This window comes from Scyliorhinus canicula, chromosome 10, assembly GCF_902713615.1.
Source record: "Scyliorhinus canicula chromosome 10, sScyCan1.1, whole genome shotgun sequence".
In the NCBI taxonomy this organism is placed as follows: Eukaryota; Metazoa; Chordata; class Chondrichthyes; order Carcharhiniformes; family Scyliorhinidae; genus Scyliorhinus; species Scyliorhinus canicula.
In genome coordinates, this window is record NC_052155.1 from 78,150,166 (window position 1) to 78,163,878 (window position 13,713).

Sequence of the window (13,713 nt, forward strand, 5' to 3'; positions counted from 1 at the left end):
GCCATCGCGTTGAGGAGTTTGGAGGTGTGCAAAGAGATAGTGTGGGGGGGGGGGGGGTATAGAGCATAGGGTATCTTTGTATGCAGACGACTTGTGTATGGATCAGCACCGAGTGTGTCAATGGGGGACATATTGTAGCTACTTCAAGTGTTTGGATCTTTTTCGGGATATAAACTAAATTTAGATAAAAGTGAATATTTTGTGGTGTCTCGGCCAGGGGTGGAGGGGGGCTACTATTCCTTAGGGCAAAGACTCACTTTAGATATCTGGGGGTGGAGGTGGCATGGGATTGTGGGGGGGGCTCCGTAGGTATAACATTACTAGTCTGGTGGGAAGGGTGAAAGCGGACCGGGCAAGGTGGCATGGTCTCCCTCTGTCGCTGGCAGGTCGGGACCAGGTAATTAAAATTAACGTTTTGCCACGTTTCTTGTTTAGTTTTCAGTGCCTGACGATCCTCCTGCATAAGGCATTTTTCAAGGAGGTTGAAAAGATCATTACCTCGTTTGTATGATGGGGGGAAGGTGGCTAGGATTAGGAAGGTGCTGCTGCAGAGAGAATGGAAGTCAGAGGAAGTTGAGTCTTCCATATTTACTATATTATTACTGGGCGGCGAATGCGGAGAAAGTGAGGGGCTGGGTTAGAGGGGAGACTCACAGTGGGTAAGAATGGAGGACAGTCTGTGTAGGAGGTTGGGGCTGAGGCTTTTGGCAACAGTGCCACCCCCGATGGCCCCAGGGAAATATTCAGGGAGCCCGGTAGTTGTAGCGATGTTGAAAATCTGGAGGCAGTTGCGCCAGCACTTTAGGCTGGGGGTGGGGTCAAGGGAAATGCCGATTTGGGGGAATCACAGATTTGAGCTAGGGAAGTGGGATGGGAATTTTCGGAGCTGGGAGGAGAAAGGAGTCAGGGCATTAAAGGATTTGTTTTTAGGGGGCCGGTTTGCGGGATTGAAGGAGCTGGGGCGAAATATGGGTTGGGGCAGGGGGAAATGTTTCGGTATATGCAGGTCCGAGATTTCACTGAGAAGAAGATACAGAGCTTACCGGTGGCACCGGTCACCGCACTATTGGAAGAGATGCTGACGACAGGGGGAATGGAGAAGGGGGTGGTGTTGCCGATTATGGGGTGATTCTGGGAGAAGAGAAGGCACCGCTGGAGGGGATTAAGACAAAGTGGGAGGAAGAATTGGGAGAGTGCAGAGAGGAGGGGTTGTGGTGTGAGGTGCTCCGGAAGGGGAATGCTTCAACTTCATGTGAGAGGTTGGGGCTGATACAGCTGAAGATGGTGTATAGGGTGCACCTCACAAAGGCAAGGATGAGCCGACTCTTTGAGAGGGTAGAAGATGTTTGTGAACGTTGTGTGGTGGGGGGGCACAAACCACGTTCATGTTTTGGTCCTATCCAAAGCTGGGTATTGGAGGAGGTGTTCAGGGTAATTTCGAAGGTGGTACATGTGAGGCTTAAGCCAGGTCCTCGCGAGGCTACATTCGGAGTATCGGATTGGCCAGGGTTGGAAGCGGGTGCGGAGGCAGATATTTAGCCTTCGTCTCGCTGACCGCCCAAAGGCAAATCCTGTTGGGGTGTAGGTCAGTTTCTCCACCCTGTGCCCTGGTGTGGCGGGGGGATCTGTTGGAGTGTTTAACATTTGAGAAGGTGAAATTTGACTTGAGGGGAAGGAGGGTTCTACAATTCATGGGCTTTGTTGATTATGCACTTTCAAAAATTGGATGGCGTCGAAAATTAAGGCAGGGGTTTGGGGTGGGGGGCTGCTTTGGACTGTGTATGTTTTTGGTGACTATGTATGGGTGGATGGTGGATTCCTGATTTCTTTTCTTTGATGTTTGTATTTAAAACGTCGAGGGTTGTTTGGGGTTGATGGGAGGAAATAATTGTTGATCAGGGGATTGACATTGCATTTGTTACCGTTGATTATTGGTGGGTTTAAATTTGGATGAAAATGTGGAAAAGGAGAATAAAAATATTTTAAAAAAAATAAATACATGGGTTTTTGGATTTCCAAATAACAAAACAAAAACATTACTGCTCCATACTGAGATCATAGCAAATGATTAATTGTCCAAGGAATCCGGGAAAATCAATAATTTATTTTTACTTAATGCGTTATGACCTCGAATGCACTTCCTGTAAAAGTGGTGGAAGTAGATTCAATAGTTACTACCAAAACGGAATTGAACTCTAGTACTGAAGTACTCTCGTTAAAAAGGAAAACAAATGGCAATGGGAAAAAGCAAGGGCAAGGGGCTAATTGATAGTTCTTTCAGAGCGCCAGTATCGGCACAATGGGCAAATCAAATTCTCTGTGCTGTATAAATTATTATAGAAATGTTAACAGTGGCTGTTAATCCAAACAAATTAAATTGATTTTTGGAATGAAAACAGAAAATGTTGAAATAGTTACTGGACTAGTAATTCACAGACCTAGAGTAATGCTCTGTGGACCTGGTTTCAAATCTTGCCACGGCAGATGGTGAAATATGAATTCATTAAAAAAAATTTAGAGTACACAATTATTTATTCCCAATTCAGGGTCAATTTAGCGTGGCCAATCCACCTACCCTACACATCTTTGGGTTGTGGGGGCGAAACCCACGAGGGGAGAATGTGCAATTTCCACACAGACAGTGATGCGGGGCCAAGATCGGATCCGGGACCTCAGTGCCTAGGCAGTAGTGCTAATCTCTGCGCCACCGTAGCATTTTAATTCAATAAAAATATCTGGAAGTGAAAGTCTACTGATGATCATGGAACATTGTAGGTTGTCGTTAAACACCCATCTGGTTCACTAATGTCCTTTAGGGAAGGAATCAGCTATCCTTACCCAGTCTAGCCTACATGTGACTCCAGACCCAAAGCCTCATTTGATCTCCTTCTCTGAGAAAGGATGTTCTTGCTCTCGAGGGAGTGCAGCGAAGGCTTACCAGACTAATACCAGGGATGGCGGGACTGTTATATGAGGAGAGCAGGCTCAAAAGGCTCCTATCTTCTATGTATCTATGTAAGCCACTCAGTTTTAGGATGGACAATACATTCTGGCCCATCCAGCGATGCACACATCCCACAAATGATTTTTTAAAAATCACAGCAGATCTGGAGGTATCCATGGAGAGAGAAACAGATTTAACGTGTCAAGTGCACTTTAAGATTCTTCTTTGCAACCAAGGTTTGGTGAACACACACCGTTTTTATCCCTATCGCTTTTGTATGGGATAGTATTTCAGAGGTAAACACATCTGACCCATCTTTCTCCAACTCAACATCAGGAACAGCAACAACATTGTCTTCAGCCCTGTCATAAAATCAATTTCCTTACAACAGACCCAATACCAATATTCAGGCAGAATCTGACTGTCTGCTATCTTGACATGCTGTCCTATCTCGAGCTGATTTTTAACCCCCATATCCTATTCTACATAATGCTGCTTTCTTCCACTTCTGTAACACTGTCCACATCAATTTCAGTCTCAGAAATCCATATGTTTGTCAATTCATATTTGAATACTTTGATACTTCACTTGGCAGCCTCACAATTTCCGTGAATCCCAAAATTCAAAATTCTGCTTTCTGTTCCCCACTCTCACTTCATTGCTTCCATCCTCCCCAGCAATATTGATTTCAAAATCTTTGCATTTGATTTAAAATCCCTTGATTACTTTGCCCTGCCACCCCCTCCCTCCCTCCCTCTCTCTCTCCCTCCTCACCTTTGCAGTCTTCTCCGGCACCATGTCCCTTCCTGAATGGTCGATTCCCCGACTCTAACCCTTTCTCTACGTGCCCACCCTTTTCTCTAGCACCCACATTGTTGACAAAGCTTTCAGCTGCTTCAGTCTTGAGCTCCCACCTCCTCCCTCTCCACCTTGTTAAAAAACAAAACCTCTGAAAAGCCGCCTTTTTGACCTCCCATTCGGCTCTCCTTCCTAAAACGCTGTACAAAACTCAAAGTCTCCAGTCAGCACCCCTTCATATTTACTGACTAGGCAACACTTTCTGCTTTTAACTTTATCAGGGCCCTGACAGAGGCAGTGGCTGTCAAGGCTTGCCCGCCGCACTGTGAGGTAAGGCCTCCATGGCGCGTGCGCAGTGGCTTCGGGCCGGCTTCCTCTGAGTGTTTGAACAGGAAGGCGGACATGTTGATCAGGAAAAGAAAGTTGCATTTGACGGGTACATTTTCAGGAAGAGAAAAAAAAATTGCTCTACATTTCTGCCGCCTTTGAGAAAGAAGCCGGAGGATAACAATCGGTGTTTTTTTTTAAAAGCAAAGTCTCGTCGGGGGGCTCTCGGGCCAGCTGCTTCTTTGCGAAATGAGTTTTATGTGAAGCGATGGGGACACAGGATGTTAAACGCGCGCCGTGTTATCCGCTGTGAAGAAATATTTGCAGAAGTTCGTTTTCTTGAGCTGAAGCTGTCAAGGGACCAGATGAGCTGTTCAGGCCTCTGACTGAGGCTTGGCAAGGTGCTTTCTTCAAAATCAACTGTAATTTTAAACAAAATTACACATTTCTACAGTTTTAAAATACCGAGTTGACGAATCTATCTATTATATATATATATTAATAAGTAAATATATTTTCAGTACATTTTTTTGTAAACGAGGCACTGCCCCTGTTGAGACTTTGAGGAGGAACTTGAAAAGTTTTTCTTAAAAAAAATGCGACAGATAATTCGCAGAAGCTCCATGAAAGTTTTTATGGTTCCGATTGGAAAAAAAAACCTGTTGGGTGAAATTATGCTGTGAAGCCGTTGGAATCGATCTTTAAGTACATCTATCCCGTGTTGGATACTCGTGAAGAGGTTGACAGAGACTTCGGAAGTGCTTATTTTGTAACGATTTTGTTTACTTTTTAATTGGGACGAAGCTTTATAAAACAACGTGGACACAATGTCATCTGGAGAAAGTTTGGAGGCTCGGTTTGAAAAGATCGAGGTGATGTTAAAAGATCCCAAGTGCGAAGTGAATAGTGAATGTTTACTGGTAAGTGGGGGTTTTTGATGCTCAAATCAAGTTGACCAGAGGCTTAGATGTGATCTTCATGTTTCAAGGCAAGATGCTCAAATTGTGTTCTTCCCCTTTCCACAGATATAATTTGTGAGATCAGAGTTTCAATCTGATCAAATCTGTTGAATTTATGGTTCTGTAAAAATAAACTGGTATATTGAATGTACTCTCAATTAGACCTTTTCTGAGTGGTTTTACAATGTATAATAATGCTTGTTGCTTAATAACACATGAAAATAATTTAGTTGCTCAGTTGAAAAATCAGCTAAGTTTGAACCAGTAAATCATAGTGACATGATTTGAATCATCACTATTGATATCTAAATCAGTACAGAATATTGGTTGCAATATGTTCTTATTCCTTCTGTGTAAGGCTCATGTTGCTACAAATGTTGCCGATATAATTCAGGTTGTACATCCAAATTGTTATTGTATTAAATTGTTTCTGATGCTCCTGACAAATCAGGAATGAAATTTATCAGGTGTGTCATTTAAAATTGATAGCTAGAGTTCTTGTTAACTAAAGTAGTCTTCTAGAGTACACTTGGAACAAGAGCGATCAAAATATTCTTAACATTTTCACAATGTTGCATCTCAGTGAAAACCCATTTTTAATTCTTCCAGTGAAAAACCCTTTTTTAATTCTTCCAAAGTGTGATGCGCAAATGTTTGTATGGTACGTCTGTCACCAGTTATGTCAGGAAACGTTTTCCAGGATTTTGACCTAATGACAGTGTGGGAATGTAGACAAACAAGGGTGTTGTGTAACTTTGAGATAATAATAATAAATTAAATAAATAATCTTGATTGTCGCAAGTAGGCTTACATTAACACTACAATAATGGTGTTTCTTATGATATTTACTTCCCTTATCCTTTTTATTGTGAATTATTGCCGAGCTGGGAGACAATTGGAGAGCTGGCAATAAGTTTGGCAAGTTGTGCTATGTATGCATACTACAGCTGTGGTACACCTTCGTGGAAAGGACTGATATTGAGTCCAGTGGCTGAAGTGCTAGTAAGCAGATTGCTCTGTGAATATTATTGAATTTCTTTGAATATTATTGAATGTCTTGAATATGCATTTATTCAGTGAAGTCATGAGCATTACATCATACGTTATCGGTACCAGCCATGGCTCTTTCATCATATTCTTGCCTCGGAGTCAGAAGGTTGTGAGTTCAAATGCCATTCCAGAGACTTGCACACAATGTGGACTAACAGTGCAGTACTGAGGAGTAGTGTTGGCGTGCCACCTTTTGGAAGAAATTGAATCATCCGCATAGTACATTTTGGTTAACGCGAAACTCCATCTGCCCTTTGGGTGAAAGTAAAAGATCCTATGGCACTATCCTTCAACATCACAAACAATTATCTGGTTATTATCACATTTTGTTTGTTGGAGCTTCCTGTTATGTTTCCTGTATTATAACAGTGACAACGCTTCAAAAAGTACTTAATTGTCTGTAAAACATGTTGGGATGCACAAAGATTGTGGAAGGTTTTATATACCTTTTGTATGATGTGTGCCTTTATAGATGGTGGAGAGGTCTGAGAATTTGGGAGGTGACTGTGATCACAGGATATTCTGCTTCTGTAGTGCCTCTTAGTCATTGTGTTACTTATGCCTGATGTAGTTATACTTCAGGTAATTGGTGACTTCCAGTATGTTGTTAGAGGACTTGGTAATGGCATTGCAATTGAAGATTGGGGAGGTAGCTGAGCTTTTTTAGTTGCAAGTGGTTATTGCCTTTTATGTAATGTAGTGCTAATTTTGGTCAACCCAAGTCTGGATAGTGTCCAGATTCTGCTTTAGGCTGGCGTTTTCTTGATACATTTCTAATAACCATGAATCACAGTTGTTTGCTACAACAAAAACAACTTGTATGTATGTGGTACTTTTAACATAAAAGTGTACCATGGCACTTCTCAGAAGCATTGCAAAATAAAATTTAACACAGAGCCATATAAAGATATTAGGCAGATGACCAAAAACCTGGTCACAAATACATTTTAAGAAGTTTCTTAAAGGAGAAAAGTGAGGGAGTGTGGTTTGGGGAAGAATTTCTCAAGTTTAAGGCCTTGGCAGCTGAAGGCACAGCTTCCAATGGGGAAGTGATTGAAATGATAAGGCTAGAATTGGAGAAAGACAGAAATCTCACAGGATTGTAGGATTGGAGGAAGAGGATGTGTGAGACTATAGAGGGATTTGAAAAGGAGGAAGATATTTAAAAAATCAAGCAGTTGTTTTTTTTTTCCTTTTAGGGTCATTAGCCTGTGGAATTCTGTGAGAACAGTGGGGGCAGGGTCATTGAATAGATTCAAGGCTGTGTTAGATTCTTGATTGACAAGGGAGTTGAAGGTTGTAGGGGGTATGTAGGAAAGTAGAGTTGAGGCCGCAATCAGATTAGCAATGATCTTGTTGAATGATGGATCAGGGCTTTGGGGTGGGGGGGGGTGTGGGGGCGGGGGGGGTGGGGGTGGGGGGGGGGGGGGGGGTGGGGGGGGGGGGTGGGGGGGGGGGGGGGGGGGGGGGGGGGGGGGGGGGGGGGTGGGGGAGGGATGCTGAAAGACCCACTCCTGCTCCTAATTCATATGTTCATATGTATATATTAATTTGCAGCCAGTGTAAGTAAGTGAACACGGGGATGATGGGTAAACAGGGTTTGTGCAAGTTCGGACTGGGCAACAAAGTTCATGGAGGGCCGAATGTGTAAGGTAAACAAGAAGTGTGTTGGAATACTCAATTCTAGAGAAAACAAAGGCATGAATTTGAGTTTCAACAGTAAATGAACTGGTACAGAAGTATAGCCTGGCAGTGTTGCAAAGATGGAAATAGGCAGCCCTGGTGATGGCGGGGATGTGTGGTTGGAAGTTCATTTACGGGCTAGGTATGACACCGATGTTGACACAACACTGGCTTTGGTCTTCGCAATATTTAATTGGAAAATTCTTACCCAACCCATACTGGATGTTGGGCAAGCAATCTGATGATTGAGTGGAGGGGTTAAGAGTGGTAGGTGATAGTGAGATAGAGCTGGATGTCAGTGTACATATGGAAACATGCATTTCAGATGGGCATTGATGACTCCTTTCATTACTCTATTATAACTAGGATAAGGGTGATAGGGTGGTAATTCACTAGAGTGGGCTCATCTTTAGCAATTTTTATAACATCAGTTAATACTTGCTTTGGAACAGCTTAAGCAGCGAAATGGCTATAAATGGTGCACACACCTTCAACCAGACTGTCACTGGAGACCAAAGTCTTTACTGTGCCCAGTGCACTTGGCCACTTCTTAATGCCATGTTGAGAACTGAGTTAGCTGAATATTGGCACCTATAAAATGTGAATTTTTGAAGGAGGCCAAATAGAGTTGTTCACTTGGTGCATTTAGCTGAAGATGCTATGATAGAGTTATTCATTCTGACTGGATGTGGTAGCACTATGAAGCTCTGCTTGGATAGTTTTGTTTTTAAGATATTTTATTCCAAATTTGGGATTGGGCCTAGGTTTGTGGCATGGGTGAAACTGTTATACAAGGACCCAACAGCGTGTGTGCGGACGAATGATACAAATTTGGGGTACTTTCCACCATTCCGGGAATGAGGCAGGGATATCCCATGTCCCCTCTTCTGTTCACGTTGGTGATTGAGCCCTTGGCCATTGTGCTGAGGGGTTCGGACTTAGGAAGGGGGTTGGAGCATAGGGTGTCTCTGTACGTGGATAATCTGCTACTGTACATCTCAGACCCGGGCATGTCGGTGAGGGACATAATGGGGTTGCTGAGGAAATTTGGAGCGTTTTCAGCGTATAGGTTAGATTTAGGGAAGTGAATATTTTACGGTGTCTTTTCCAGGTGCAGGGGCAGGAGTGGGAAGGTTGCCATTCCACAACAATGCATTTTGGATATTTGGGGGTGCAGGTGGCGAGGGACTGGGCACCATTTTGGAAGCTTAATTTCACAAGCTTGGTGGGGAGGGTAGATGAGGACTTGGTGAGATGGGATAGTTTCCCCTTGTTGCTGACAGGTCGGGTACATGCAGTAAAAATGAACATTTTGCCAAAGTTCCTGTTTCTGATCCTGTGTCTGCCGGTCTTTTTACCAAAGTCATTCTTTCGAGGAGTTGACAGGCTGGTCTTGTCATTTGTGTGGCAGGGAAGGTAGCCAGGATAAGGAAGGTGGTGCTCCAAAGAGGGCGGCAGTCGGAGGGTTTGACCCTTCGGAACTTGTCACACTATTACTGGACGGCGAATGCAGAGAAGGTCATGCAGGGCTGGAGTAGCGACAGAGGCTTTATGGGTGCAGATGGAGGCGGGTTCTTGTAAAGGGTTGGTGTTGTGGGCACTGGCAATGACGCTGCTACCATTCACCCTGGGGAAGTACTCGGGTAATCCTGTGGTGGTAGCCACGCTGAAAATTTGGGGGCAATTCCAACAACCCTTCAAAGTTGAGGACTGGTTTAAGGGTGATGCCAATAAGAGGGAATCATGGATTTGAGCCAGGGAGGATGTATGTGAGGTTCCGGGGATGGGAGGAGAAAGCGGTAAAAGAGATGAAGGATCAGTTTTTTTTGGAGGGGCGGTTTGCAAGCTTGGAGGAGTTTGGGATGAAGTATGGGCTTCAGATATATGCAGGTGTGGAATTTCGCAAAAAAAGGTCTTCCCGAACTTTCCGGTGACACATGGGGAGAACGTACAATCTCCACACAGATAGTGACTCAAAGCCGGATTTGAACCTGGGTCCCTGGCGCTGTGAGATAGCAGTGTTAACCACCGTGCCACCCTGAGATGTGAAGGCCACGACATTGGCCCCTTCTCATCCAACATCTCCGGCTCCTCTGAGACCCCAAAGATTGCTACTATAGGGTCCGGACTGATATCCACCCCGACTATCTTGCTAAACTAAAAATCAGGACCTCTAGGGCTGTAATCTCAGGATTATTCCATGTGCCAGTGACACTAGAAATAGGAACAGAGTGCAGCTAAATACGTGGCTAAACTGGTGGTGTAGGAGGGAGGATTTCAGATTTCTGGACCACTGGGATCTCTTCTGGGCCAGGTTTGACCTGTATAAGAAGGACAGGTTGAATCTAAACTGGAGGGACCCCAATATCCTGGCTGGGAGGTTTGCTAGAGTCACTTGGGAGGATTTAAACTAGTATGGCAGAGGGGTGGGAACCAGGGCCCTAGCTTAGAAGGTGTAATAACTGAAGGGGAAATAGAAAATAAAAATAACAGAACAACATCACCCTGTCTGCTCAAATGCAGTGGTTTGAAGTGTATTTGTTTCAATGCCAGACGTATAACAGGTAAGGCAGCATGGTAGCATTGTGGATAGCACAATCGCTTCACAGCTCCAGGGTCCCAGGTTCGATTCCGGCTTGGGTCACTGTCTGTGCGGAGTCTGCACATCCTCCCCGTGTCTGCGTGGGTTTCCTCCGGGTGCTCCCGTTTCCTCCCACTGTCCAAAGATGTGCAGGTTAGGTGGATTGGCCATGATAAATTGCCCTTGGAGTCCAAAATTGCCCTTAGTGTTGGGTGGGGTTACTAGGTTATGGGGATAGGGTGGAGTTGTTGACCTTGGGTAGGGTGCTCTTTCCAAGAGCCGGTGCAGACTCGATGGGCTGAATGGCCTCCTTCTGCACTGTAAATTCTATGATAATCTATGAATTTAGAGCACTTATTAGTACTTGGAATTATGATGTTGTGGCTACCACAGAAACATGTTGAAAGAAGGGCAGGATTGGCAGCTGAACGTTGGAGGATATAGATGCTTTACGAGAAATAGAGGGGATATAAAAGGGGCAGGGAGTAACATTACTGGTTAAGGAGAATATTATAGCCGCACTGCGGAAGGACACCTTGGAGGGCTTATACAATGAGGCAATCTGGGTGAGCTCAGGAACAGGAAGGGGGCAATCACAATGTTGGGCGTTTATTACAGGCCCCCCAACAGCCAACGAGAGATAGAGGAGCGGATAGTTAGAGAGGTTTTGGATAGGTGCAAAAGTAACAAGGTTGTTGTGGTAGGGGTTTTAATTTCCCCTGTATTGACTGGCACTCACCTAGTGCTAGGGGCTTGGATGGGGCAGAGTTTGTAAGCTGTATCCAAGAAGCCTTCTTGATGCAATATGTAGATAGTCCAACTAGGGGAGGGGCAGTATTGGATCTGGCATTGGGGCCTGGACAGGTGGTTAAGATTTCATTTGGGGAACATTTTGGGAGTAGTGAGCGGAATTCGTTTTAGGGTACTTTTGGGCAGGAATGACGGTAACCCTCATGTTAAGGTGCTAAACTGGGAAAAGGCAAATTACGATAACATTCGACAGGAATTGAAGAATTTGGATTGGTTGTGGCTGTTGGATAGTAAATCAACATCGGACATGTGGGAGTCCTTTCAGCGATAGTTAATTAGGATTCAGGAAAGTCTCATTCCTGAGAGAACGAAGGATAAGTATGGGATGTTTAGGGAGCCTTGGATAACGAGGGATATTGTGAACCTTATCAAAAAGAAAAAGGAGACTAGGAGGGGGTCATGAAAAGCCCATGGCAAGTAGCATTAAAGTGAATCCCAAAGCTTTTTATTCATATGTAAAAAGCAGGAGGGTGGCCAGGGAAAGGATTGAACCACTTAAGGATAGTGGGGGGAGTCTATGTATTGAACCAGAGGAAATAGGCGAGGCACGAAATTAGTGCTCGCCAAAGAAAGGGACTTTGTGGAAGATGATTCTTGGGTGGGATGTGTGGACAATCTGGATCATGTTAACATCGAAAAGGAGGAGGTATTGGGTCTTTTAAAAGATATTAAGGCAGATAAGTCTCCTGGGCTGGATGGGATTTACCCCAGAATACTGAGGAAAGCAAGGGAGGAAATTGCTGGGGCCTTGACTGACATGTTTATATCCTCATTGGCTACAGGTGAATAGCTAATGTGGTACTGCTGTTTAAGAAAGGTAGCAGGGGAGTTCGGGTGGCGCCCTCGAGGAGGCAGGTCGCAGGTCGGATCGCTCCCGCCCGCGATGGGCAAACTGACCTTTTTCAACTGACTTTTTCGGGACCTGGGAACCTGAATCGGTGGAGGAGACGATAGGGAAGAGGCTTCCTCTCCGGGGCATGGGCAGCTGGACTAGAAGTGGTCGAGTGGAGTTGCAAGGATCGAAGTGGGAGCAGCGGGGACCCCAGACCCAGCCAAGCATGGCGGACGGCAGGGACCGGGGAGCGGAGGCTCACTGGCCAAGGGAACAACAGATGGAGTTCTTCAGGAACTGCTTCACCGAACTGAGGGGGGACACGCTGGACCCGATGAGAGCGGTGATGGACCGAATGGTCGAGATACAGGTGGTCCAAGGGAAGGCGCTCAGGGAGGTCGAGGCAAAGCTTTCCAGCCAGGCGGGCACGGTAACGGAGCTGGAGCACGAAGTGGAGGAGCTGAACGCCCGACAGAGGAGGATGCAGGAGCAGCTTGAAAAGCTGGGGAACAGAGCCAGGAGGCAGAATTTGAGGATCATTGGCCTTCCCGAGGGCTGCGAGGGGTCGGATGTGGGCGCATACGTGACGGGTATGCTCGAGGCGCTGATGGGACCGGAGGCCTTCCCTCAAGCCCTGGAGTTGGATGGGGCACATAGAGCCCCCGCAAGGAAGCCCAGGACGGGCGACCGACTGAGGGCCTTGGTGGTCCGCTTTCACCGGCTTGCTGACAGGGAATGTGTGCTGCTATGGGCCAAGGCGGAGAGAAGCAGCAGATGGGAGAACTGCGAGGTGCGCATTTACCAGGACTTGGGAACGGAGCTGGCCAAGCGGCGTGCAGGATTCATTAAGGTAAAGGCAGCCCTCTACAAAGAGGAGGTGAGGATTGGAATGCTGTATCCTGCAAAGCTTTGGGTTACGTTTGAGGAACTCCACTACTACTTTGAGACACCAGAACAGGTTTGGACTTTTATTAAAGATAAGAAACTGGACTTGAACTAATGGGCACTTAGTTCTTTCAGTGCTGCACAGTGGCGGCGGTCTGTTAACCTAATTTGCTCTGATTAGGTGTGGACTTTTATTAAAAGAAGAAGCTGGACTTGAACTAAAGGACTCTGGGCTCTCAGAGCTTTTGTGTGGCGGCGGTTTGTTAAATGATCCTGTACTGTAATGTTTTATCCAAGATTGTTTTCAGCCTGGACAGAGAGTGGGGGCTGGAGGGCGTACTGTTTAGGGTGTTTTGGGGGGGGGGATTGCAACAAGGGGGGGGGGGGGAAGAGAGGGGGCCCTGCACTTGGTACCTTTGGCGGGAGATCAGGGCCTCTGATAGGGGGATGGGCTAGGGGCTGGTTAAGGGACTTGAAAGGGCACGGTGGGATACAATCAGGTTAATGGGTCCCTGGTGTGTGGGGGGAGGGCCCGGGCGCTCGGACGGGAGACAGGCAGGCGCCAAGGGCAGGGGTCAGCGTAGCTAGCGTAGGTCAGGGGGCACCAGGGAGAGTAGGAGGAGGGGCGGGGCGGGCTAGGGCCAAGCGCAGGGCTGACCTGGCAGGTCAGGCCTCGGGGGGGGGGGGGGGGGGGGGGGGTTAGGGCCACGTTAGTTTAGTTGAACACGTGTGTCATGGGCCCCACACACTTCCCTCCGAGACCCCCCCCCAAAAGCAGGCCCTTGATTCTTCCCATACTCTTGGACCAGCAGGTCCAACACAAACAAAGCAGGTCATCTGCGTA

The 13,713-nt window shown here is 46.2% G+C and overlaps 1 protein-coding gene across 1 annotated transcript in view; it reads left to right on the plus strand.

Moving 5' to 3' along the window:
* The first annotated feature begins 4,101 nt into the window (after positions 1-4,101).
* Positions 4,102-13,713, plus strand: part of LOC119972470 (rho-associated protein kinase 1-like) — a 286,367-nt gene continuing 276,755 nt past the window's right edge. Inside the window, 1 exon segment of the mRNA XM_038809214.1 lies at positions 4,102-4,989. Within this exon segment, the coding sequence (XP_038665142.1) occupies positions 4,897-4,989 (93 nt within the window). The 5' untranslated portion in view covers positions 4,102-4,896.